Here is a 25898-nt window from a genome sequence, read left to right as displayed (position 1 = left end):
TTCATTTTCCTAAGAGCCCCCAAATACTAGAATCACTCTTTGAACTGGAAGAAACCTGAGAGAACCATGAGACCTCACTCCCCTCCTTTTATAGGGAAACTGTGGCCAGAGAAAAGTAGAGCCAAGACCAGCTGTCAGCAGAGCTTGGTCGGGAACCCCCTGGCAGGGCACTTCTCCACAAGGGTTTTGTGGGGTTTGTGCCATGTGTCCCTCTCACTTGGGCTTCCAGGTGGCTCAGGGCTAAAGAATCCACCTGCCAATGTGGGAGACATGGGTTCTATCTCTGGGTTGGGATGATCCCCTGGAGAATGAAATGGCAGCCCCCTCCAGTATTCTTGCCTGGGAAATCCCGTAGGGAGAGGAGCCTGGTGGGCTATGGTCAGTGGGGTCGAAAAGAGTGGGACACAGCTGAGCATGCACGCACATCCTTCTCCCTTAAAGTCACATCTTACACGAGAGCTACTTGTACTCAAGAAGCTTGCACATGGGCCACAGACCACAGGTGCTAAGCTGTAGGATGCCATTGTTAGTCCTTTAACTCTGCCAACGCCTTGTCCCTTTACTGCAGTATTATAGTCACTACTGTCCAGTACCTGTCTTCTGCGCTGCACAAGAATTTCACAGAGACAGACTTCGACTTTAAGGTAGGAGCTCCTAAAATTCATCACTATCTTTGTAATAACCGTAGAAAGCCAAAACCAGACTCCCTGTTTTTATTTTTGTTTTTGTTTTACTTAAAACAGCTGTTTTATTTTGCTCACAGGTTTGCAGGTCAGGAATTTGAGAAGGATTCAGCTAAGTGTCTGATAGGTGGCAGGGGGCTTTCTTAATCTGTTCATAGTATCAAACAGTTTCCAGGCTTGATAATGATTAGAGTATAACCTAGGAAACCCTTGTTGGAGGTGCTGGGAGCCAGAAACCCATGAGTTTGTTTTCCAGTCCAGAATCAACACTGTTGGTTTCAGAGAAGTCAAGAAAGCAGGGGAAAGTCCTGTTTGCAAAGATATTTTTCTAAAAATCAAGATCTTAACACTGAAATGAATTCTGCGCTACATGCATATATTTAGAATCTCTCCTTGCAAGGTTAAGAACTCAGGCTGTCACATATTTCCTCTTTCTCTCTCTCTCTCTCTCTAGGTGTGGAATTCTTATTTTAGCCTGGCAGTTCTGTTCATAAATCAGCCAAGCCTTCAGCTAGAAATCATTACTTCCACCAAGAGGAAGAAGATTCTAGATAAGTAAGACATATGTCTCTTATTCATCTTCCTACATGTGCCCAGATGGAGTTTTGCTTCCAGGAGGGGCTCCTAGAGATGTCCACAAGGTTTTCATCGAGGTGGCTTCCCAAGGAGCCAAGTATAAGAGTGCAACTGAGAGCAAAATGACTTTGTCTTTTGGAAAGCGCTAGAAACAGAGCTGAAATGCTGGCCTCCTGTTTTCCTGAACCTTCTCATGCTAATAGCTGGTTCCTGTGTTCTGTTCCCAGGTATGGGGACATGCGTGTGATGATGGCTTATGAACTCTTCAGCATGTGGCAGAATTTGGGTAGGTCTTTTCTCTACACTCTTCCCTTACACATATTGCCTAGCCAAATAAGAAGTTACAAGACTAATTACTTACCCCAGGTTTTATGAATGTTAATTCAGACCCAAGAGATCGTCACATATCTTTAACATAACACCTCAGATGGATAGTATAGTGTAGCACATGTGCACAAAGCCCTTGGCAGAGAGAGTTAAGCTGAGAAATAAGACCCCAGGGATACATATGCACAGACCCTTTTTTGAGAACAAAAGTCGAAAGGAGAAAAAGAAGATGAGGCTGTAAGAATATAATGTCTGAGGCTGTAAGAGTATAAGATCCTTTGGGCTGTCCGTATCCCAGTCCAGATGTCACAGGCCCAGAAGCCCAGTCAGCACATGAGCAAGGGCAGCTGTTCTTTTTAGTAAAGATTGAAACCCTTCTCGGGTCTCTGGTATTCAGGCATCCAGACGAGGTTCCCGCTGCCAGCTGCATGTACAAAGGGAACTGCCTTATCTAGGTGAGACTGATTTTAGTCTCCCTTCTTTTGAGAGCTTCTCTTTGAAGCTTCTCTAATATCCAGTACTTTGAATCTTGAAATTGTCAGGTTTTGGTGGAATCCTTGGGTTGTCCTTGTGACTAGGTGGGCCGTCCTTTGCTTCTGTTGGCTTCTTAGATAGGCCTGCCCTGGATGCCAGAGAAGCTGCTGCTGTTCTTCCCAGTGAGAACTGCTTTCAACTAAGCTTATGACTCTGAAGTCTTAGGAAGGATGGCCATAAAATCTCATAGTCCTCCATCAACCATCTAGTCACAACCCTAGAAGCAGTAAGCAAGATGCAAGGCATTTCTGCCAGCCCTGGGGCCTTCCATCCATGAGTGGGGCTGCATTTCCCCAAACCAGCTCTCTAGCTTCAGTGCTTATACCCTCTGCATCCAGCACAGTCCAGATATAAATGTTCGCCCTGAAGTTGATTCTGAAATTCCCAGAAACACAAGGGACCAGCACTATACCAAATACCAAGATTCGAATATGCAGAATCTGCCTCTAGGCTCGCTAACACTTGCTCCTTAGGTAGGCTATCAACATGGAAGAATTCAAAAACCATGTCAGATTTCCCCAAGAAAGCCAGTCCTACCTCATCGTTTTTGGTGGAAATGACATTTTCTAGTTCTCAGGAAGTGATTTTGCTTGACTGTAACAGTCATTACACAGGCCCACAGTTTGTCCCCTGAGTCTCTGAAGGACTGAAAGCAGAGCTCTGGAAGATGGTTCACTCTGTTTCGCCTTTACAAGGAAGAGAAAAGTTCTGTCCCATAGTCTTCAAGACTGGCCCTGGATTCTGGGAACATGCCCCAACTGACAGGCTAGTCACAGGGAAATTCATACCACATTCTTCCCATGGAAAGACCTCATTAAGAAAATTGAGAGATGAGCCAAGCTGGTTTGAATAAATATAGTGCTACCATCAAAAATGCAATGTGAAGGCAAGGGGTGGGATCGGGGGTATATGTAGAGAGTCTCTCAGCCAGTCTGTCAAGGTATGGCTGTGCAGGAGGCTCCTGCTAACTCAAGAGGGGGACTCTTGGGCACATTTGAGCTCCGATGGTGAAGAGGCCTGTGGACTTAAGACCTCTAGTAGACTGGACATCCTCATCACTTAAATGCCTCTGGGCTACAGACAGAAACCCCAGGGTCAGTGCATTGTGTTTAAGTGGAAATTGATTAATTTTCCTTGCTGAATAAATACTGTGAACAGACTATCGGAAACTATTGCAGGGTACTCAGAAATCCTATTCTATCTAGAGTAGTGACTCTGCTCCTTGACCTCAGAATGATTCTCAGATAGTTTGTAGAACCTTCCAGCAAATTCTTTGGAAAGAACTTGTGCCTGTTGAATTTTCTTTCAACTGGACTGAGTCAATTTAGTCTGCAAACTCTTAAAAAGCCAAGAGAAGGGACTATCTCAGAAACCCATAGGGGAGAGCTTTCTGTGTTCTCTGATGCTCCCAGTGAAGGTCAGATCATGTGCTGTGGCCCTACTCGGGAAGCTTCTGTGTGTGGAACATAAACTTCTATCTGCTGGGTTGTGTTGTTCAGGTGAACATAAGATCCACTTCATTCCGGGAATGATTGGCCCGTTCCTGGGTGTGACACTGGTCCCACAGCCTGAAGTGCGGAATATCATGATTCCCATCTTTCACGATATGATGGACTGGGAGCAGAGGAAAAACGGCAACTTCAAACAGGTGAGAGCTGCCCCCTTCCCAGAAGTGTTAGGGGGACTCTTCCCTGGAATGGACCCCCTTTTGCCCTGGCACATGATGCAGATGGCCACGCTGTAGTTCTGGTGTAGTTCTTGGCTGTCTTGAGTCCCATCCAAGGGTTTCCCTTCCTTGCTGGCCAGACGTGATTTGTGGATTTTCTGCATGAAGTGCTACCAGAGAAGTTAGAAGGCCAGAGAAGATGTTAGAGGTCAGAGAACAATCAGAGGAAAGGAACTTTTCATGTGAAGGAACAATCATGTGAAAGGACTTTTCTGATCAAGGAGAGAGTGACTGAGACTGTAACCTCCCAACTTCACTCAGAAGGAGGTCCCAGGAGCATGTTGTCTTTTCTCTCTGGAGGTTCCCCAGTGTGTATGGTCCAGGCATTTCTACGGCTAGAGCCCAGACCAGATAACTTCTCAGAGCTGAGAACTTCACAGACTCCTGCACAGAGGGCTGGGCCCATGAGGGATAAGTGCTTGGCTTCTGACTGAGTGGCTTCAGGCTGTGCCTCTGGGTGGTTCCTCTGCCACCCCTAAAGTGGAGGAGAGGGCCCCTGCCCTTGTATCTGTAGCTCCAAGGAAAGGACTAGGAACAGCAGATAGAAAACAGTGGTGGTAACACCAGTTTTAGCCAATAAAATAACTTGCTCGCAAAAAGTTATTTGCTATAAGTTGGCCTGCTTTCAGAGATGGGGAGCTCCTCTTTGTTGGTGGTTCTCAAACAGAAGCTCCCTGGAGTCCTCTAGGGGAGATTTCTCTGTTGCCTTGGGGACTGTAATCACTCCCCTCTAAGCTCCCCCCCAACTCTGTGGTTCTGGGATGAACCAGTGGTCTTAGAGTGAGTGATTCTAACACTGAGCAACAGACAGTGCAAACAGTAATTTTTAAATTTTTATTTATGTATTTTTATATTTACAAAGAATAAAATTCACTCTTTGGGGTTTACAGCTCTGTAAATTTTGGCAGACACAAAAAAGTCATGTAAGCACCATCAAAATCAAGATTTTTAAAAAAATTTTTAATTCCTAAAATTTCCATCTTGCTACACCTTTATAGTCAAACCCTTCCCCTACCTTTAACCTGTGGCAACCATTGATCTATTCTCCATCACTGACAGTGTGCCTTTTCCAGAATGTCATGTAAAGGGAGTCATGTAGACTGTAGCCTCTTGAGACTGACTTCTTTCACTTAGAACAGTATGATTGCATCAATTATCTTTGTTGTTATTCAGTTGATCAGTCGTGTCCAACTCTTTGCAACCCCTTGGACTGCAGCTCACCAGGCTTCCCTGTCCTTCACCATCTCCCAGAGCCTGCTCAAACTCATGCCCATTGAGTCAGTGATGCCATCCAACCATCTCGTCCTCTGTCATCCCCTTCTCCTCCTGCCCTCAATCTTTCCCAGCATCAGGGTCTTTTCTAATGAGTTGGCTCTTCACATCAGGTGGCCAAGGTATTGAAGCTTCAGCTTCAGCATCAGTCCTTCCAGTGAATATTCAAGATTGATTTCCTTTAGGATTGACTGGTTTGATCTTGCAGTCCACGGGACTCTTATGAATCTTCTCCAACACCACAGTTCAAAAGCATCAATTCTTTGGTGCTCAGTCTTTTTTATGGTCCAACTCTGTCACTGTTTACACTTTTTCCCCATCTATTTGCCATAAAGTGATGGAACCAGACGTCATGATCTTAGTTTTTTGAATGTTGAGTTTTAAACCAGCTTTTTCACTCTCCTATTTCATCTTCATAAAGAGGATCTTTAATTCCTCTTCACTTTCTGCCATAAGGGTGGTGTCATCTGTATATCCACAATCTTGATTCCAGCTTGTGCTTCATTCAACTGGCATTTCACATGATATACTCTGCATATAAGTTAAATAAGCAGGGTGATAATATACAGCCTTGACATACTCCTTTCCCAATTTTGAACCAGTCCATTGTTCCATGTCCAGTACTAACTGCTGCTTCTTGACCTACATAGAGGTTTTGCAGGAGGCAGGTAAGGTGTCTGGTATTCTCATCTCTTTTTAAGAATTTTCCACAGTTTGTTGTGATCCGTAGTCAAAGGCTTTAGCGTAGTCAATGCAGGAGCCAGGTAAGGTGGCTCTTTTTAAGAATTTTTCACAGTCCAAGGCTTTAGTATAATCAATGAAGCAGAAGTAGATGTTTTTCTGGAATTCTCTTTTTCTCTGATACAATGGATGTTGGCAATTTGATCTCTGGTTCCTCTGCCTTTTCTAAATCCAGCTTGAACATCTGAAAGTTCTTGATTCATGTACTGTTGAAGACTTGCTTTTAGAATTTTGAGCATTAATTTGCTAGCATGTGAAACGAGTGCAATTGTGCAGTAGTTTGAACATTCTTTAACATTGCCCTTCTTTGGGATTGGAATGAAAACTGACCTTTTCTTTTCAAGAATATTGGTTTGATAAAATAAAAGTAACTCCACAGACCTAAAATGGTCAATATTACCAATTATGACGTTATATTTGAAGACCTTAGCATTTTGTGTAACCTAGAGACATTGATTTTGCATACGTTGATTTTTAGTGTCATGTTTTGGATTTTTGTTCCTCTTAGTAACGTCTCCCTTTATCAGCACTACAGGGAGTGAGAAAGTACTGTCCCTAAATCCTTCCCTCACCAGCTCCTTTGCCTAATATAGAAGTTCTGACCCTGGAATAGGGCTCAGAACGACCTGAGGGCTTGTAAAAACACAGATTGCTGCCCCCCCACAACCCCTGAGTTTTTGATCCAGTGGAGCCTGGGAATTTTTGTGTCTAATAAGATCTCTGGGGACTTGTTGCTGCTGGCCAGGGAACCATTTTGAGAACTCCAGGAAACGGCCGTACCCATATTTGCACCGTTGTACCCTCTGCTGCTCCAGGTCCCCTCCCACTTTTGCCCTGTTCTGGAAAGCACAACCTGTACCTGCGTGTGTGAAGAGAGATCCCTACCTGACTTTGCATGACCCCAGGCAAGTCCCTGCTGGCGCCTTTTCTCTTCACAGAGAAAGGCAGACGACCTCAATCCCAAGGACTGCAGACCTCAGACTTTGTGTGTCTTCCAAAAAGTATATTCAAGCAGCTGACTCATTAGGCCAAACGTAGATGTACAATCACCTCCACCCTGGCCGTAGCAGACTGCTATAAAAGGGCCATATTTATTCATCCAGTCTTATTTTCCACTGATAGGATTTCAAAAGCCATAATTGCCTTCAATGACTTTTCTAATTCAGTTATTCTTTTACTACTTCATTGCCTTAGGACTCTGGCCCTGTGTGGAAGGAGAAAATGCCTTTTGTTACAGCTCATTATTAAAAGCCATGCCATTTTTTGTTGATATAAAATATACAAATAATTGCACAGGACCACATTTCAAAGGTTAATGAGCAGTTTAAAAGATTTTTTTTTTTATCTCATATCACTTTACAACTAATTTCTCACTTCAGAGTAAATGCATTGAGGCCTATTAGGAAAGTGACCGAGCACTGTTGAAAGCCTTGCAAGTTAGTGGGTTAGGAATAGACGCAGTGTTGCTCCTCACAGTTTAGGAATCCAGTAACAAGTGCAGGGACCCCCACTGACAAGGCCGCTGCAGGGCCAGCAGCTCCTAGGGCTCCAGGTGCTATGAGGACAAAGAATGGAGCCTTTTCTCAAGGAGACTCTCTGAAGGAAACCCATCTCCCTCAGTGCAAATGAATGTCAGCCATTAAGGTGAGAACCAGACCCCAGCAAGTGTCCTTTGTGACTGGCTGACCGAGGGTAAAGTTCTAACCAAGTATGTCTTATACGAATTCCCTTGAATGAGCATTTTTTAAGAAAGAAAAACAACACTTGACAAAGGCGTCTTTTGGATCCAAAATACTTCTCTTTCCAGAGAGTCCTTGCCTTTTGCCCCTAGCCTGGAAAAAGAGTATCTGAGACATATGTGTAAGTTCCAGCTCTTACTTAAACCCCTAGAGTGGGAGCCCTTCCTGATGGGGGAAGGCAGCGTGGCTTCCCGGTGCTGTGGGTGAGATCCCACCTTCTCCAGGGTTTCTTTGGTATGAGAACAAAAGCAGGAAGCAGTTCCCCAGCGTCCTCCCCCATCACAGAGGGCTGGATTTTGCATCCTTCCCCTGAGCTCATTTCGGGTTTACAAAATCTCTGCTTCCCTCTAGGTGGAGGCCGAGCTGATTGACAAGCTGGACAGCATGGTATCAGAAGGGAAAGGCGATGAGAGCTACAGGGAGCTCTTCGGCCTGCTGTAAGCTGCTTCAGCCCGAGGCACCCCACGTTGGGGTAGAGGGTGAAGTGGGCTAATGAAGGGTAGGGGTATAGCCTGTTCTGTGCAGGCTTCAGAGCGTGGGTATCAGGAGAGACCCGGGTTGTTGCTGGTGGCAGCAGTGCTCACCTTCTGTCAACAAGAAAGAGACGTCATGACAGCAGGCGCTCTCAGGGATTATCGTAGTTAACTGAAAGGTGTAGACACAGTAACTCTGAGCTCCTGGGTTTGCCAATAGGAAAAGGATCATCATATGTCTTCATACCATGTACTGTATCCTAGTTGGGCAAACAGCTCATGGGGACTCAATGAGGGCTCAGCGCTGGCCTTTCTGGGGAGGGGAAAGGGTTTAAATCCCAGCTTTGTAAGATTGTACAGTCAGCTTGAAAAATACTACCATGAATTTTGTGACCTAAACAAGTTATACCCCCTTTCCAAACCAGTTTTCACTTGTGAAACAGGGTGGCTGTACTGACTGAATGTCAAGGGTCCCAGGTCCACCAGTATGGCTTCGGTCCTGAGTTGACGGGGCCACAAAACCTGACAGGACCCAGCTATAGGGCTCAGTCTAAAGGAGGGACTCGAGAGCTGTGGTCCTCACATATAGGCAGTAAATTGGGTATTTTATCTTCCTGAAAAGCAAAATGTGAAGACATTTACAGCTTTAGCTCCCCCTCCCATCTCACTCATTGTTTCTAGCTGTGAGATTTTCTAGCTGTAGCATTTTGAAGATAAGCTTGTAACATATTTTCTATTAGTTATACTGTACATTTGCTTAGAACTTTACAGTGGACAAAAATGTTGGCATTTCTGATTTAATCCTCACAATACATCTGTGAGGTGGGCAGGGCAGAGAGTATCCTGATGAATAAAAATAATGCAACTGAGCTTGGAGAGGTGGTGGCATTGCCCTCAGTTGCGTGGCCACTAAGAAGCATGTCTGGGGGATACCATCCAGACATTCCAGTTTCAAGGGGGGGGGGGGGAATCTTTCTCCTGTACCCTGCCTGTGTAGTTTGTTCCTTGATGAGTCATGCAATAAAATGTGAATTCATTTGAAACTTAAGTAATTTTAATATGTGAAAATGAATCCATCCTTAGGGTTTTTCTTTTGGCCAAAGATGTTTCTAATTATGGAAATAAGGAAGTGAAGTCTCTTCCTAAGTCACTCACTGATGATTTTACTACAAAGGAAAAAGCACAAAAATAACTTGCAGTTAGTAATTACCTGACAAAGAAGTGTTTCACAAACTCTTCTGAGTCATGTCTGAGAACCGAAAGCCACTGATAACTGTGGAGCAGCATTTCCTAATTTGTGTTTAAGAGAAGATGTTTGTGTAGGTACACTGGGGAATGTAGATCATGGGCTAATCAGTTTAGAAAAGACTCAGTAAAAGAAAAGTAAACAAACCTCTGTATTATAGAACTTCTCAAAGCCTTCAATATGCAGAAAGGTGTGAAAAATCTCTGAAGAGGAGGGTGTAGTGACCCACCACTTTCATGCTTGTTTGCTCACAGAACACCTCTCTGTCCCCCAGGACAGCAGAGCTCTGTAGAACACAGTTTGGGAAATGTGTGCATAGTAGCTTTTCCCGCATAGCTCAGAGGTGAGAACCAATGATCCTGCCATCTTGCTCTAGGAACATGGGTCACCTGGGAAACCCTCAGTCTCCCAGAGGCCCCATCTCAGGTTAGATGCTCTGTGCAAGGAAGACAGTTGTCATCACTGCAGCATTAACAACAGTCAGGCTATGGGTGTGAGTCCCCACTGTTGGTCCCTGGCTGAGCCCTTCACTCTAGGGGACTGTCATGACCTCAGGGAGCTAGGGCCAGTGTACAAAGGGGTCAGCAGCAAGACCTGCACCTGGGATCATCAATGGGAAGGTAGAGGATCTCAGAAACCAGGTTCTTTGGAGAAGTCAGAGCCTACCTGGAGATAATACGAACACAGGCTGACAAGTGAGAAAGGGACCCAGGCATGTAGCTCTTGGCTCTGGCCATTTTCTGTGGAAGTCTCCTGTGACAGTGGAGATAACCGGCTATAACTCTTGGACTCACTGTCTGTCCTTCATGCTGGGCCCTCAAGACTGATTGCAGTCTTACCCTTGGTCTATGTGAAAAGGCTGGTCAGCGTGTTTCCTGAGGGTGGTTCTGAGCAGTGATAGAGGCAGCCAGCCAGTTGGCACAGCCAGGTCTCTCCCTCAGTGGCCTGGTCCTCAGCTGCTTCCTCAGAACGGCTCCCACAGTGTGTACCCCTACAGGGGCTGGGGCTCTGAAGCTTCTCCCTCAGCTCAGTGGCATCCTTAAGAGCTCACACAGGACAATGGAAGACATGTTCATTTGTTGCTGTCCATTCAGTAATTGCTTTGTCTTTGCTTTCTGCTGCATGGAGTAGAACCCAGCTGTTTGGGCCCTACCCCAGGTAAGACTGCCATGTGGTAAGTCTGCCGTCTCCAGATCTATCACAGGCCCCCCGGGCTCTGGGACCTTACGCTGGTGCCCCCGGGAGGCTCATGAATCCTGCGTTCTGTTTGCTTCTATCAATAGCCTGCTGGAGAAGGTTGAACAGGAAACATGGCGTGAGACCGGCATTTCCTTTGTAACCTCAGTCACCCGCCTCATGGAACGCCTCCTTGACTACAGGTATCTTCTCAGGAACCTACCTGACCTCTTCTCTGGTCACATCCTCTCCCCAGCAGGAGGATCCCCTGACCTTAAAATTGAGACCACGTGACCACAAGAGGCAGGGCTGTTCTGGTGTTGTGTGCCGTCACTGGTCGTTAGGAATCTCCTGATAGCCAAGGAGGAAGGGGTGAAAGCCTTCTCTCAGGCGTAAGGCCAGGATTTCCTGGGCTTACCCCTGATACGTGGGCACATCTACACTGGAGGTGTCCTAGGGACATGTAGCCATCTGGCTTTTCATCCAGAAAAGTCAAGACTCAGAGGGATGGGCATAGCAGAGAGCAAAAAGGCTGTCTCCAGAGTGAGGTGGGATCTTAGTGCAGACCTTCCTCAGAGCCGTATGGCAGGTAGGCAGGGAAATATCACCCAATACAGAACTGTTGTACTTGTTTGGACTTCCCTGGTGGCTCAGCAGTAAAGAATCTCCCTGCAATGCAGGAGACATGGATTGGACCCCTGAGTCAGGAAGATCCCCTGGAGAAGGAAATGGCAACCCACTCCAGTATTCTTGCCTGAAAAATCCCATGGACAGAGGAGCCTGGCAGACTGCAGTCCATGAGGTGGCAAAGAGTCAGACACGACTTACCAACTACACAACAACAGAATTGTGACCCAGGAGGAGTTTCACTTCTTTTTTCCAGGGCAAGGGGTACCCGATTTTCCCATGCCTCCATTCTTTGTGTAAAATCTATTTATATCTGTCCATTGACCCTGGCCAGGTGTAGATGAGAGGAGGAAGCCTGTGAGCTCAGAGATCTCTATGATATGTGGAATCTGGGAGTTCACATGTAATCTGTTTTTTCCTGAAAGCCTGCCTTCTCAGTCATATCATGGCTTTTGACTTAGCCTAAAAGGAACACTGCCACTGCCACTGGGGCCTTACTTATTCTCTCAGTAGAGTTCAGGTGAGCCAAGAGGGCCTTTTGGGAGGTTATAGGGGAAGGTGATAAGGAATGAGGAGGGCTGATAGAGAAACCAGCCCCAAGCAGTAGTTGTCTTCTCTGTGCTGTGTCTCATGCAGGTATCAGGGGGGTGCACCTGGGACTCAGGTGGCTGTGTGTACAGGAGGCTTCTTGCTGGATTCACAGTCTGTTCCTCATTCTTTCATCTCCTTGTGCTAGGCCACCCCTCCTTGATAGAGGAGCATGGATTTGATCAGTCCCCACTCTCCTTTGGCAAGGATCCATTCTCAGTGTTCCTGTGTTCTGTGTCTGGCAGGCTAGCCGTGACCCCTCCTGCATCCGAGCCTGTTCAGCACAAATGCAGCTCAGCCCTGGCTGAAGCTACCCCTAAATCAGAAGAAAGCTTCAAATCCACTGCTCCTAGTTGGAGGGGATTCCAAATACTAGTGCACTAGACACCACAGGGAGAAAAGCCAGTGAGATGATTTACGTGGCGGCTGTGCCATGGTTGCTGGGCTACAGGGTTCTGAAGGCAGGTCCCTGGAGTAGAGTGTATTGGCTTCCCCTAAACACTGTCCTACAAAATGAAAACTGCCCTTTATGGACGGCTCTGTGGCTTCCCTTTGAAGAACTTGAGGGTTTAACCTTCGCCTTTACTGACATACTTCTGCACCGAAGACGTTGGTAGGTGCTACTGAATGCCCTGATATAGCCTCTGGGCTCTGCACACTGCCACCAGAACAAGGGTACAGCTGAACAGAGATGTTTGAGCCCTAGGAATGGGTCCAGAGCCTGGAGGGAACGCACAGCACAGTCCCATCCGTGGACAGGTTTCTGTTGGAGAGCATCCTCCTCTGGGGTTTGGACACACTGAAGCCTCAGGGATACTGCAGGTCTGTGTTGTCCCAGAGGCACCACTTGGTCCATTCATCTTCGCTCTCCCCTCCAGGGATTGCATGAAAGGAGAGGAGACAGAGAATAAGAAGATCGGCTGCACTGTTAACCTGATGGTAAGAGAACCTGGGCTGCTCCTCCTCTCTGCCTCATGGAGTGGCTTCTGTCCCGCCCTGTGACCACCTTGTCTTTTCTGCAATATGTGGCTATGAGCCTGAGGGTTTGCGTCCAGACATCAGCCCTGTCTCTGGAAACTCACATTCCCACTCGAGAGAGGAATGCAGTGAACCTCTCCTCAGACAGAGCTGTAGCCTGGCCTCTTGGCAAGGTCCCACCGACTCTGACATACTCCCTTTTCCACCATTGGTATTCCTGTTTCTCACCACTCAGGACCCCTGCAGACCTGCCAGAGGTTTTGCCCCCAGCAGGGGTGCCTTATGACTGGTCCTTTCTCTTTCTGGCGCTGGCTGCCCCCACGGCCTGCCTCCTCCTTCCTGTCCAGCACCCCCAGGGTTTTGGCCAGCTGCCTGGAGCTCAGATACGTCCTCCAGAGGCGGCAGCCCCTCTCGCCTTCTTGTGTACTTCCTCCTCTCTTACAGAACTTCTACAAATCAGAGATTAATAAAGAGGAGATGTATATCCGCTACATCCATAAGCTCTGTGACATGCATTTGCAGGCGGAAAACTACACAGGTAAGCAGGAAGGGAGAGCCCGGCCTCCTCCCGGGAAAGGACTGGACAGACATGCGCAGCTGACAGGGGAAAGCTCTGAGTTGGGGCCCGCCAGATGTCAGCGGAGTGTCAGCGCCCACAATGCCCATCCCCTCACCCCTTGCTCTCAACTCCTTTGTAATGCGTGGTGGAGAGAAAGCAGGGGGAACTTTCCCTTGTGCCTGGCTGCCAAGGTTCTTCCACTCCCCTTGCCTCCTGTTCCCCCCATCTGAGGGCGACCTCCAGATCCCGGAAGCCAGGTTCAGAGCCTCCTAAGCTCTTTGTTGCTCCTCACGAGCAGAGCCTTTCCAAGGACCTCACAGCTGGGCTGAGTGAGGCCACAGCCCAGGCTCATCGCCTAACCCTGGGGCCTCCAAAACATGCTGGTGGACCTGCCTTGTGGTCTGGGCTCTTCCCCTGCAGCTCCCGTGAGGATGGACAGTGTGTACCTGACTTTCTGACTGGCTGGACAGAGGCCTTTTCACTGTATCACAATTTAGTCCATTACTAAGGCCTTTTCTAAAAGAAAAATTTAAAAACATACTGTTTTTAACAGTATGACATACTGTCACACTGTTTACTGAGTGCTGCTCTGAGTCAGGAAGACAAGTGTACCCACCTTGTGCCACAGTTCCCCCCAAAATAACCACTTTTTCACCATGGTAACCAGCCATCACATCTTAGCCCTTGAGCCACAGGTGGTGTGATAGGCCAGGAAATTTAGGCTATTCTTGTCCACAGTGTTACTAGAATGAGATGAATTTGTAGAAACGCAGAAACCTCCTTCCCTATTTTCTGTTAGATATTAGAGACTATTTCACAGAGATTCCACCTTTCCTGACACAGCTTGGCAAGAATTAAGTCTGAGATGACTGGGCTGAATCTGCCATCCTCTGCATCCACTTCCACCCATGATCCCAGCATCCCTTTGAGGGGGCAGTGAAGTGACAGACTGAAAAGTTCCATGTATCAATAGAGGCATTTACTGAACTCCTAGAGCACTGGGATGAGACTGAGAGGCTAGGTCGGGAATTCGGACAGAGAGAAGGTGCTAAGCCTTGCTTCTGGTGGCCTCAGGAATAACATCTAAAAAGAATATTGACAGGGAAGAAAAAGATTTCACATGATTTTCTAAGTTCCACAGGGAGGCCTTGCAGGTTTCACGGGCTTGTCCCCACAGTCAGAAAGGGCTTCGCAGCTCCAGTGAGGAGTCATGTGCGTCCCTGGGCAGGAAGACTGGTGGCCAGAGTGTAGGCGGAGAGGCAGAGGTGAGCAGGGCCTGGGAAGGCTGTGGGCAAGCAAGCCTGGCTAAAACTGGAAGTGGATCACAAGATAATTAGAAAAGAGATTCTCCACAGATTTGAATGGGGCCTTGAAGGCCAGGCAGAAGCTCAAGCTAATTAAATTGCCAGTAGGAGATGCTCGCCAAAAAGAAACAAATAGAACAGGATGGAGCAGGCCGTGTGATGAGGACCCAGAGCAGCAGCTGTAATTCAGTGTGACTCACTCCTGGGCTCTAGGAAGCCATGGTATTGAGCTATGGCTTTTTTATAAACCCTCCCTATCAGTTCCGTGTGTACGGGAGACGTCACCAGTCCTCTGCCCTGGACCCAGCATCAGCTGTAGTTTCCTCTGTGAATGGAGCCCTTCACACAGTTATCATCATACACTACACACTCCTGCTCACTGGTCCTTTTAGAAATGGTCGAGATGAGGAGAAAGGGTCATTCCCCATGCTGAGGTCAGAAAGTGGAGCTGGAGGTATGGAGGCGGGCTGTGGGATGGCCGAGGAAAGCTTGTCAGAGCTCACCCCTCCGATCCAGTTCTGAGAAGGTTGGGAAAGAAGCGCTAGTCCCTTCAGCAAAAGGGAACCCAGGAGCTCTCTCTGACACGGCAGTGTGTCCCAGAGCAAAGCGGCCTGTGCACCGACCCTGGGATACCTGAGCCACACCTTATCCAGAGCCCAGAGCAGGTGGCCAGGCTAAGGGAGGACGGTGTCCACTGGGTCCCTTCGTGCTGTGGTCAAGGGCTGGTGGGTGGCTGGACAGCCCCTCTCTCTCAGGTGTGGTGTCCGGCACCCCTGACCTAGGCTGTGCACACTGGGTCCCCGGGCGCCTGGCTGCCCCAGGACCTCGCTAGAGCCTGTCCCCACAGAAGCTGCATTCACTCTGCTCCTCTACTGTGAGCTGCTGCAGTGGGAGGAGCGGCCCCTGCGGGAGTTCCTCCACTACCCATCCCAGACGGAGTGGCAGCGGAAAGAGGGGCTGTGCCGCAAGATCATCCACTACTTCAACAAAGGCAAGGTGGGTGTCCCCGGGCGAGGCTTCGAGTGCCTCAGCCCCTACTGGGCTCCATGGCACCTTAACCCTGCAGGAGTGGCAGCAGCTGCAGAGGGTGCTGTGAGGGGTGGTAAGGAGGTGGGTGCCCACATGCATGCATTGGATTTGGAGGCAGCGTGACTTTCTCTGGGGAAAGACAATAACAGCTTAATCCTGTGGCTTGGAAGCCAGTCGCAAATTGAGTGTGTAAAAGAACGCCACACACCAGCTTTGCACATCTGTTAATACTAATGCTCCAAGATCAGGGGCCTCTGGGCCCCCTGCTTGTCTGTATTAGATTTACTTAGGTTACTGTAGCATTCTGATCTGCCATAGAGAATGTGAGCCGTAAAAATGAGTGGATTTTAACCACAGCCGAAGGAGGCCCATACTGCCTCCTGTCCATGTTCTTGTCTTGGGTCTCTCTTCCTTAGAACACCATCCAGGTTCCTCTCACAGGCTTGTTCTCTGTTAAACTTGACTGTAGAATTAGCAGGCATTCTCAGCACTGGCTCAGACTTCCTTGGAACTTGCCCACCATCCTGCTCCAATCTCTGGGAGAGTTCCTTGTGGGGCCCTCTGACCACCTGCTGTTGGGTGTACCCTATACACTGGAAAGGCTAGGTTTGTGTAACTTGCTGAAGCTGTTGTCTCATTACTCAGCTTTGAGCACGTCTTAGAAAGCTAAACTAGGATCATGCAGGGAACTATAGCAGCTGAACACCAGACTCGAATTAGAATTGTTTTTTTTTTAAATGAGTTATTTCATCATAAAAAAGGTTCAAACATTAATACATTTTGCCCATAACTCAGAAAACATTCATCAGATTTACACAGCATGGGAGACTTCTGTTTGTCAAAAACATCCACCCACGTAGGGAATGCACATGCATTGGTCAGTAGGAACCGGTCTGAAACCTCAGGAGCTCTCATTCCACCTAGCCCAGAAAGGAGATCCGTCTCAGCCAGCCACACACAACTGAGCGACGGAGCCAGCCCAAAGCATCCTCTCCTTGCTGGTCCAGAGATGGACTGAGGGCTCCATGCCAGCTTGCTTGTAGGCCTGTCTTCCTGGCACGCAGTCCACCTGGAGCTGCCACCTACCCATATGCCCAGTGAGCCCTCCCAGCTCGGAGGCACTGGCATAAGCATGGTGTGAGTGTGCAGGCGTGCTGTCAGTATATTAGGTCCCTTTTCTTTCCATGGGCATAGAGCACAGAGAAGAGCTGTGCTTATCTGATTGAGCCTACCTGTGGGTCATTTGAGCATTCATGGTCCCCTTCTCACTCCACACTACAGTAGTGTTAAGGAAGCAGGTTTAATGCTAAGTATGAACAAGGGAAGGGTTTCCCAGGTGACTCAGTGGTAAAAGAATCTGCCTGCCAATGCAGGAGATATGGGTTTGATCTCTGGGTTGGGAAGATGCCCTGGAGAAGGAAATGGCAACCGATTGCAGTGTTCTTGCCTGGGAAATCCCATGGATAGAGCAGCCTGATGGGCTCCTGTCCCTGGGATTGCAAAAGAGTCAGACACCACTTAGCAACTAAACCACAACAGCAGCAACATGGACAAGGGGGGTAATGCAAAGCCTGCCTGAGTATTGTGGACGGGCAGGAAGGGGAGAAGGACTGAGAGACTCCGCAGACCACCTTCTCAGCAGTCTCCCACTCCTTCTGCCTTTGCTGTGAATTGCTGGGGGAGCTGCTTCTGTACAGACCGCTCAGTACAGACCACTCTGAGCCCTTCCATGAGCGCATCCTCACAGGGTATTTATCAGAGGCCTTCTCCTGGGCTTGTATAGAAGGTATGACTTTTCTGTTTCTGTTTCTCCATACCTGATGGAACCAGTGGATAGGGCTCACCCATTCTCTTTAAAGCATTCAGGGCCTTTTTTCTAAAGGCTCCAGAAAAGCAAACCCTGGCTGATAGAGGAAAAGTGCTTCTATAGGGTTCTTAGTGCCAGGAGGAACGTGAGCTTGGCAGTCAGAGGAGGGCAGGAAGAGAGCAGACTGCAAGGAAGCGGGGGCAGGCAGTGAGGTTCTTGACCTCAGCACTTCTAGCACTGCCCGCCTCACAGCCACTTTCCTCCCACTCCTAGTCTCTCTGTTACCCGCCACATACAGACGACCCCATCTCCTTTGGTCCCACATTTCTCTCCTGAGTATCTAGAAGGACTGAACCAGAAGTCCAGCTCATGGCCACAGCTTTGCCCTGGGTCATTCCCTCCGGTGATGAGGTGGTCAGCCTAGGAACCTGGACCAAGGTGAATTGGGTTGTGGTCACAGAGGTCAGCTCTCCCAGGCCAGACAAGGAGAGAGGGACACTCCAAAGGGTGTGCCCAGGTGGGAGTTAAAAGAATGAAGGGAAGATGAGAAGATGGGAGGCAGTCCTTCATCCCAGGGAAGAAGGAGCAGACAGGAGGGGAACCCCTGCTTAGCTGGCACACAGACCATCAGGTATGAACCAGCCCTCCCTGTGGGGGTGGGCTTGGGCTCTGCTGCCCAGGGCTGCTATTGCTCACACTCCTTGGAAGAAAGGACTGATCTGTTACTTCTGATACATTGTGTGTAAACAGAAGTACAGAGACTGCCCGTCAGGAGTCCTGGCTTTTGCCTGCCTTTCCATTTTGAGCAGAGTGAGCCAAGTCAGTGCAGCTTCCGTTCCTGTGAGTGGGGGCAGCATGGATGTACAAACACACGTCTGCCCAGGTGGGTGGAAGTGACCAGATTTCAGACACCGGTTAGGAGTTGTGGACTGGCTTTGCCTCCTGCCTTTCTGGCAAGGGAAAAGAAGTAGATGGTATGCATCATACCTGCCGAGCATTCCCTCCCTGTGCTCCGAGGTTGCTCTCAGAACCCCCAGTATTCCAGCACAACCCTCAAGGCTCACCCTTCAGGTGGGATGTGGGTGCAGGCTTGGAGCAGCAAGGCTACAAATGAGGCCAGAGATGCCAGCGAGGCAGATAAGCACGGCTTTCTTAGGAGCTGCTGTGTCAGCAGGCAGAGCTCCCTGAGGCTCACCTGGGGTCGTCAGCACCTAAGCAGTTCCCCAGGGGGCGCTCCTTGCAGGCCGGCCGGCTGTCTGCACACATACTGCTTAGCCAGCCCCCGTGTGACTGCCTGCCTGGGGTGGGCCCTTCACTGAAACCTGCCCAAGCAGCACTTGGAGCCAGAGAGAGGACAGACACGTGCCCCCTTTAAAGCTGCGATGTGGGGGCACAAGAGGCTTTCTGGCTCCCTGAGGCAGAGGAGCCGTATTGGAGCAGAGAATCAGGGTCTATTTAAAATTCTCTTTGGTTTGTTTCAACATTTTTAATTGGTCCTGCAGGTCAATCTGTATTGCATTAATTTCTTCAAAGGATAGAAATAATGTGCTCTTTTTAGGAAACACAGTCCTGAATAAAATAGTGTTGTCCTTCTCCCTGATGCTATTTTAAATCTATGTTTTTAATAAAGTCCTTATTAAACATTCATACTGAAACCCTGATGGGTGAAATTACATGATATCTGAGATCTGCTTCCAAAACTGTAGGGAGGAGTAAGTGAGTGAGATGTGAATGATACAAAACTGACTCTGAGTTGGCCGTGGTTGAGGCTGGGTTATGAGTACCTAGGGGTTCATACTTCTGTGTTTCCATAGCTTAAAGTCTTCCTATAATAAAAAATTTTAATTAGTATTTAGAAGTTAGGGAGAAGAGCCTGTCTAAAATACCAAGTAAACCTTTGATTCCCAATCTCCCTAAGAGAGAAAGCACTATATTAAAAAGAGGAGGAAATGGACAGTATTGCCCCTTGGTGAAAGCTGCCATTCGATGGGCCTGCCACCATAATAGGAGCCACACCACAGAAACAGCCTGAGACCTGATTAGACAAGGATTATCTGAAGCCTGCTCTAAGAGTGGAATATTTCTATAAAGGAAATTGTCGGATCTACTGCCAAGTCCTTGGGTAGCTACTTCCTTCTTAGCTTCCATACTTCTTTCTAAGCTTAAATCATCTTAACTTAATAGTCATTATTTTCTTCATTAACTCATTAAATAAATCTTCATTGAGTACCTGCTCATGCCTGGCCTGGTTCTAGGCTCTGAAGATAAAGGATATAAACAGAGTCCCTGCCCTCCTGCAGCTTTTAATCTGATTATGACTAGTACAACATAAAAATAAATACTTCTTAGCCCAGAAACAAACCCATATACCAACAGTCAATTAATCTTCGACAAAGGAGGCAAGAATACACAATGAAGAAAAGACAGTCTTTTCGGCAATTTGGTGTTGGGGAAGCTTGACAGCCGCATGGGGACCAATGAAGTTGGAATACTCCCTCACAAAAATACACTCAAAATGGCTTAAAGATTTAAATGTAAGAAGTGACAGCATAAAGCTTCTAGAAGAGAATATAGGCAAAATATTCGCTGACATAAATTGTAGCAATGTTTTCTTCATTCAGTCTCTCAAGCAAAAGAAATAAAAGCAGAAATAGATAGAGCCTAATCAAACTTAGAAGCTTTTGCACAGGAAAGGAAGCCATAAACAAAACAAAAAGACAACCTATGGACTGGCAGAAAGTATTTCAAACTATGCAACTCACAGGCACTTAATTTCCAAAGTATACAAACAGCTCATTAGAGCTCAATATCAAAAAAGCAAACAGCCCAATCAGAAAATGCACAGAAGACCTAAATAGACATTTCTCCAAAAGAAACATACAGATAGCCAACAGGCACATGAAAAGATGTTTAATGTCACTAATTATTAAAGAGATGCAAACCACAACTTAGTGTACGATGGGTATCACCTCACACTGGTGAGAATGGCCATCATCAGAAAATCTACAAATAGTAAACTCTGGAGAGGGTGTGGATAAAGGGAACCCTCCTACACTCTTGGTGCAGCCAGTATGGAGAACAATATGGACGTTCCTTAAAAACCTGAAGACAGAGTACGTTTTAGTTACATGATCCAGCAGTCCCACTCCTGGGCATATATCCAGAAAAGAAAATAACTCAAAATCAAAAAGATACATGCACCTAATGTTCACATCAGCACTGTTTACACTAGCCAAGGCATAGAAGCGACCTAAATGTTCATCGCAAAGAGTCGGACATAACTGAGCTACTGGACTGAACTGACCAAAGTGTCCATCAGTATATGAATGGATAAAGATGTGTGGGGGGTGTGTGTACATGCACATGCAGTGGACTATTACTAAGCTGTTAAAAAGAATGAAATACCACCACTTGCAGCAACATGGATGGACCTAGTGATTGTCACACTAGGTGAAACGAGGCAGAGAAAGACATATTATATGATATCACTTACGTGTGGAATCTAAAAAATTACACAGATGAACTTATTTATAGAACAGAAACAGACTCACAGACATAGAAAACAAATTTATTGTTAGCAAAGGGGAAAGGGTGGATGAGGGGTAAATTAGGAGTTTGGGATTAACAGATACGCAGTACTATATATAAAATAGATAAACAGCAAAGACCTACTGAATAGCACAGAGAACTACATTCAATATCTTATAATCTATAGTGGAGTCTAAAAAGGACAATATATATATGTGTGTGTGTGTGTGTTTATATGTGTGTATATAGTCTTGTTTATACAACTGGATCACTTTACTGTATACCTGAAACTAACACAGTATTGTAAATCAACCATATTTCAATTTTTAAAAGCAGATGCTTTCTTAAAGAAGATGGCTTCAGAGTAATGAAAGGAGAATAGATAGGGTGGGTGCTTGTCCTTGACAAGGTAGTGATAGAGAGGCCTCTTGGAGGTGGAAACATTTGAGTAAAAACCTGAGAGCTATGCACTGAGCCAGAGTGTCATAATTCTGTGTGTCCTCCACAAATCGGTTTTGAGCATGTGTTCTTTGTGACATATCAGTTGCAGGAGGCCTTTAGTTGTGCCTTCTGATATGTTTGGCAAGGCTTGGACCCTTCTGAGGATGCCTGCGGTGCTAAAGCCTTGTTCCTGTTTCTGTTGCAGAGTTGGGAGTTCGGGATCCCACTGTGCAGGGAACTGGCTTGTCAGTATGAGAGCCTCTACGACTATCAGAGCCTCAGCTGGATTCGGGTGAGCTTCGCATCAGCTTCTAAGGGAGCACTGACTGAGCACCTCAGCACTGGGTTGCGTGCTGTGGACAGTGCAGGAGAAGCAGAAGCCAAGGTTCCTGCTCTCAAGACACAGAACACACACCTGACAGATGCCTGCGTGATCCAGACCCCAGGGGCCACTGGTGCTTGAGGAGGCGGCAGCACACGCAGGATAGGACGGGGGTGGTTCACGGAGGCGGCGGCAGCCCAGCTGCATGAAGAGGCTTCTCCTGAAATGATTCCGTTCAGATATGCCTCATCTTAGTGTCTCCCTGCCTTGGCTTGTGGTCACTCCTAGGCACCCAAGTGAAGAAAGTTCTTCCCTTCTTTGATGTGAAATATTCAAAATTAAGTGAAATGGACTTTGAAGGTCTCTACCAAATTTTTCCTTGTTTCTGGTGCTGGGTTTTGAATCAAAACAGCTGGTTAAGTCTTTGGCAAAGAGAAGTCAGGAGTCTCGGTTCATCTGCCTCCTGCACCCTTGTCAGTGGTTCCCTGACCCTGATCAGGCTCTGTAGAATAGATGAGGTTCTACACCAGGAAACTTTTGCTCTGGTCTTTGAAGGTCACTGCTCCCTGGCAGGCTGGCTTGATTGAATGCATTAGGGACATCTCAGTCAAATTTCAGTGAGTTTTTCTGAATCTGAAGCCAGGTCAGCTACGACTAAAAAACTTACCAACCTTGGTAATGCCAGACATCATGGATAGTAGTTCCACTTTTAAAGTTTAAAATCTCCGAAATTGGGACCAGTACAGTGACTCTAGTAACTAAGCCTTCCTCATTTCGTTAGCATCTTGAGTCAGATGGTAAATGAACTAGAGCAATGCAGTTGGACTGATGGTGTCACCTATAGGCTTATTGTCAGTTGGTGTAGTGGGTATCATCAAAACCAGAAATTCCTGAACAAAAGAGGAAGTCCATGTTAAACGTGTGCCCTTGAAAGTATAGGAAGCCTGAACTGTACTTTGTGGGGCTGGGTCCACTCACTGGGCAGGAGAGTCCAAGCAGCCTCTCTGGGCTGGCCCATCTCCAGGTGATGATGGGGAGGGAAGGTTTCCTTTCCATCTGGCAGCTCCCTGGCGAGGGGTTGATCGTGGCTAGGGGCTCACTTTTTATCTAGACTGAGTCATCACATTCTCTTTCCAAAAGGCAGTGTCTGCTTAGGCCTGGGAGAACTTGCTTTGGACACACCACTAGCAGTCAAGCCAACCTGCAGGCAACTGCCTTTCTTGTTCACAGAAAATGGAGGCCAGCTACTACGACAACATCATGGAACAGCAGCGCCTGGAGCCCGAGTTCTTCCGGGTTGGATTCTATGGCCGGAAGTTTCCTTTCTTCCTTCGGGTGAGTCCATTCAGGTAGTCACAAGAGCTTCTATCATATTTTACACATAATTTCTAATCTGTTTGTTTTTTTTTTTCTTTTTTAACCTTTTCCTGTTGCACTGAATAGTTCCTTACGAAGGACTGATGAGAGTGTTTGGCTTTATTTGACTGAACTGGCTGCCAACTTTAGACTGTCTTTCTCTTTGCAGTTAAACTGTTTTGCAGCCACCTGGAATATACGAGGGTGGCTTTCTTACCAAATCAACAAGGATCCTGCAGGAAATGACCAGGGTTTGAGACTATCCCGTAGATAATGTTTAGAAACCTTCCACCTTCTGTTTCCAGGGCCTGGAATCCTCTGTTATGACTATTGTCTGCCAGACCGGATATCAGTGCAGCCTTGACCTCAACAGTAGGCTTCACAGTCAGGGTGGAGAATCACTGAGTTGAGAGATCTCTGAGGATAGTCCCTTTTGCTCCTGGGGTTTGTGGAGCAAACCAAACATTGGGTTTGGCTGGGGAAGAAGGCCTTTCCAAGGCAGCCAGTTCTCTGACCCATGGTGACTACAGCCATTTTGTTCCACCACTGCTGAAAAGGCTGGGCAGGGATATAAATAGAGTGGAAGGATTACCTGAGCACAGACGTACTGACACCAGTTGAACAGTTGTGATTGTTTTTTGTCTTTATTTAGCACAATCCAGGGGCTCCAGGAGGAGTCAGCCTGGGCTTGTAGGCTATAGCCCACAAGTAGCTATTCTCAGATGACCTAAATGAAGCCGTGCTGATGGAAGGACCCAGAGGCTGCAGTTGAGACCTGAGATTAGCTCTGATTGTCCTAAGCTCCAATATCATACTAAGGTTCAGTGTCCACAAGTCTCAGGAAGCTGCTAGGAAAATTCATAGGATTCCTTTGATGTTCTTGGGATCCTGTCTTACTGGAGAAATTGCTTTAGCCAATGAGCAGTAATAAGCTTGGTATCTCATTGAAGGTCAACAGAGCTTAATGGCTTCTTTTAAAAAGAAGCCAGCCTGCTAAGCAACAGAGTCCAGGCTGACCGCATTTTGGATGTAATGCAGGTCAACATGCACATTTCCTGGGCAGTAATTATTCTAGGCTAAGAAGAAAAATGATTTCTGTAGGAACTAGTGATAGTGACAAGGACAGCAAACACACCCTGCCTGACTGTGATCCCCAGAAGGCTCAAATTCTGTTCCACAGAAGGGTTGCTAGTAGCAGAACGTGCCTCAGTAGAGGCTCCACGAGCTGCTGGACCTCCTTCACTCTCTAGGACCATCCAGCCCAGGCTTATCAGACAGGGCATGTTTGTTGCCCCCATCTACATAGATCATACAACAGCAGTGAGGGTAGAGGTCAGCAGAAGAAGGAATAGTGCAAGAATCCCTGGGTCAGGAAGATCCCCTGGAGAAGGGAATGGCTTCCCACTCCAGTATTCTTGCCTGGAGAATTCCGTGGACACAGGAGCCTGGTGGGCTACAGTCCATGGGATCGCAAAGAATCGGGCACGACTGAGTGACTGACTCTTTCTTAGAACCAAAAACATCTCTAGAAAGCCCTTTGGTAAGCTAATGAATCTAGCCTTGTAACTAACTTCTTTCTCATTTTATCTTTGTAAGTTATGTTTTATTGTCATTTAATCTCCTTGTTTAGTCTCATGATTTGTACGTCATCAACTAGATTTTACTCCAAAACATCGTTCTTTTGGCTCTTACAAAATCAAGCACTGGTGTGCCCCATTTTTGTCCCTGTCAAGCAGGAAGTCTCCACCATGGTTCCACCTGGCTCCCACCCCCCATGCTCACGTCACAGGGAGCATCAGTGTCTCAGGGCTCTGAGAGCTTTCTGACAGGTAGGACCTGGCATAAAACCTGCATCTGAGCCAGTTACAGTCTAAATATTCAAACATGGTTTCAAGGGTGCCAGTGATAGAGGAAGAATAACCGAGAAACATCACCCGTCAGTCCATCCTCATCTCCACAGCAGGAGCTGTGTTTCAGGCATACGGGTCTGCTTGGCCTGGCCGCGTGCTGTCCCCCCACCCCCCTCAGTTGCTCAGTTCAGCTGCAGCAAATGGAATAAGGCCAGCAGAGGTAGCCATTTGCCTTGTAAATGGCAAGGACAGAGGGGAAAGCAGTGGCAGCCAGATCCGTCCTACGGGGGCTGCCGGGACTCTCGCCTGAGCAGACTGGAAACCAACAGCTAGCCTCAAGGTCAATGCGCTGTGCCGTTCTCCTGCTGGGCCCTCCCCAGAGCACTAGGCTGCTCTTTGACCTTCCCTGAACACAGAGGCCGTTTATTGCTCCAGCTCTGTCAGCTTGAGTCCTCTGGACCATCTGCCTGTGTTGCTTCACAAATGTGATTATCCGCTAATCTGCATGGAGACAGGAAAACATCCAGCCCTCCCGTCTTGGGGGAGTTTCTTTTTCTCTTCATTTTACCCATGAACAGACACTGACGAGGATTGTACATTTTGCATGAAAAGGCCAGTTCTTCACAATTAACCTTCTTTGTCAGTTCTGCTTATCAAGCAAGGAGCTTGTAAATGTCCCTGTCCTCTTGACTACTGATGTGTTCCACTGGGGAGGCAGCCTGCTTCCCCTGACCTTGACTTCCCTTCCACTGTTGCCCTTGCATTCTGATCCATCTGGACATGTGGCCAAACCTTACCTGAATTCTCCCATAGTAAGAGAAAAAGTGAAAAGTGGGCAAAAATCCTATTCCAGAAAGATTGATGTTGTACTGTATAGCACTCAATGTTATGTGGCAGCCTGGATGGGAGGCTGGGGGAGAATGGATGTATGTATATGTATGGCTGGGTCCCTCCACTGTTCGCCTGAAACTATCACAACATTGTTGGTTGGCTATACTCCAATACAAAATAAAAAA

The 25898-nt window shown here is 47.4% G+C and overlaps 1 protein-coding gene across 1 annotated transcript in view; it reads left to right on the top strand.

The window, feature by feature from the left end:
- Positions 1-25898, top strand: part of DOCK3 (dedicator of cytokinesis 3) — a 246611-nt gene that overhangs the window by 196023 nt on the left and 24690 nt on the right. Inside the window, exons 28-39 of the mRNA XM_061127771.1 lie at positions 569-644; positions 1138-1238; positions 1487-1545; positions 3620-3768; positions 7950-8035; positions 10449-10475; positions 10601-10696; positions 12587-12647; positions 13131-13224; positions 15397-15545; positions 21560-21646; positions 22907-23011. Of these exons, the coding sequence (XP_060983754.1) occupies positions 569-644; positions 1138-1238; positions 1487-1545; positions 3620-3768; positions 7950-8035; positions 10449-10475; positions 10601-10696; positions 12587-12647; positions 13131-13224; positions 15397-15545; positions 21560-21646; positions 22907-23011 (1090 nt within the window). The remainder of the gene's footprint in view (positions 1-568; positions 645-1137; positions 1239-1486; positions 1546-3619; positions 3769-7949; positions 8036-10448; positions 10476-10600; positions 10697-12586; positions 12648-13130; positions 13225-15396; positions 15546-21559; positions 21647-22906; positions 23012-25898) is intronic.

The sequence above is a fragment of the Dama dama genome, chromosome 24, assembly GCF_033118175.1.
Source record: "Dama dama isolate Ldn47 chromosome 24, ASM3311817v1, whole genome shotgun sequence".
Classification (NCBI taxonomy): domain Eukaryota; kingdom Metazoa; phylum Chordata; class Mammalia; order Artiodactyla; family Cervidae; genus Dama; species Dama dama.
Note: the sequence above shows the minus strand (reverse complement) of the source record. Positions and strands in the feature narration are given on the sequence as shown.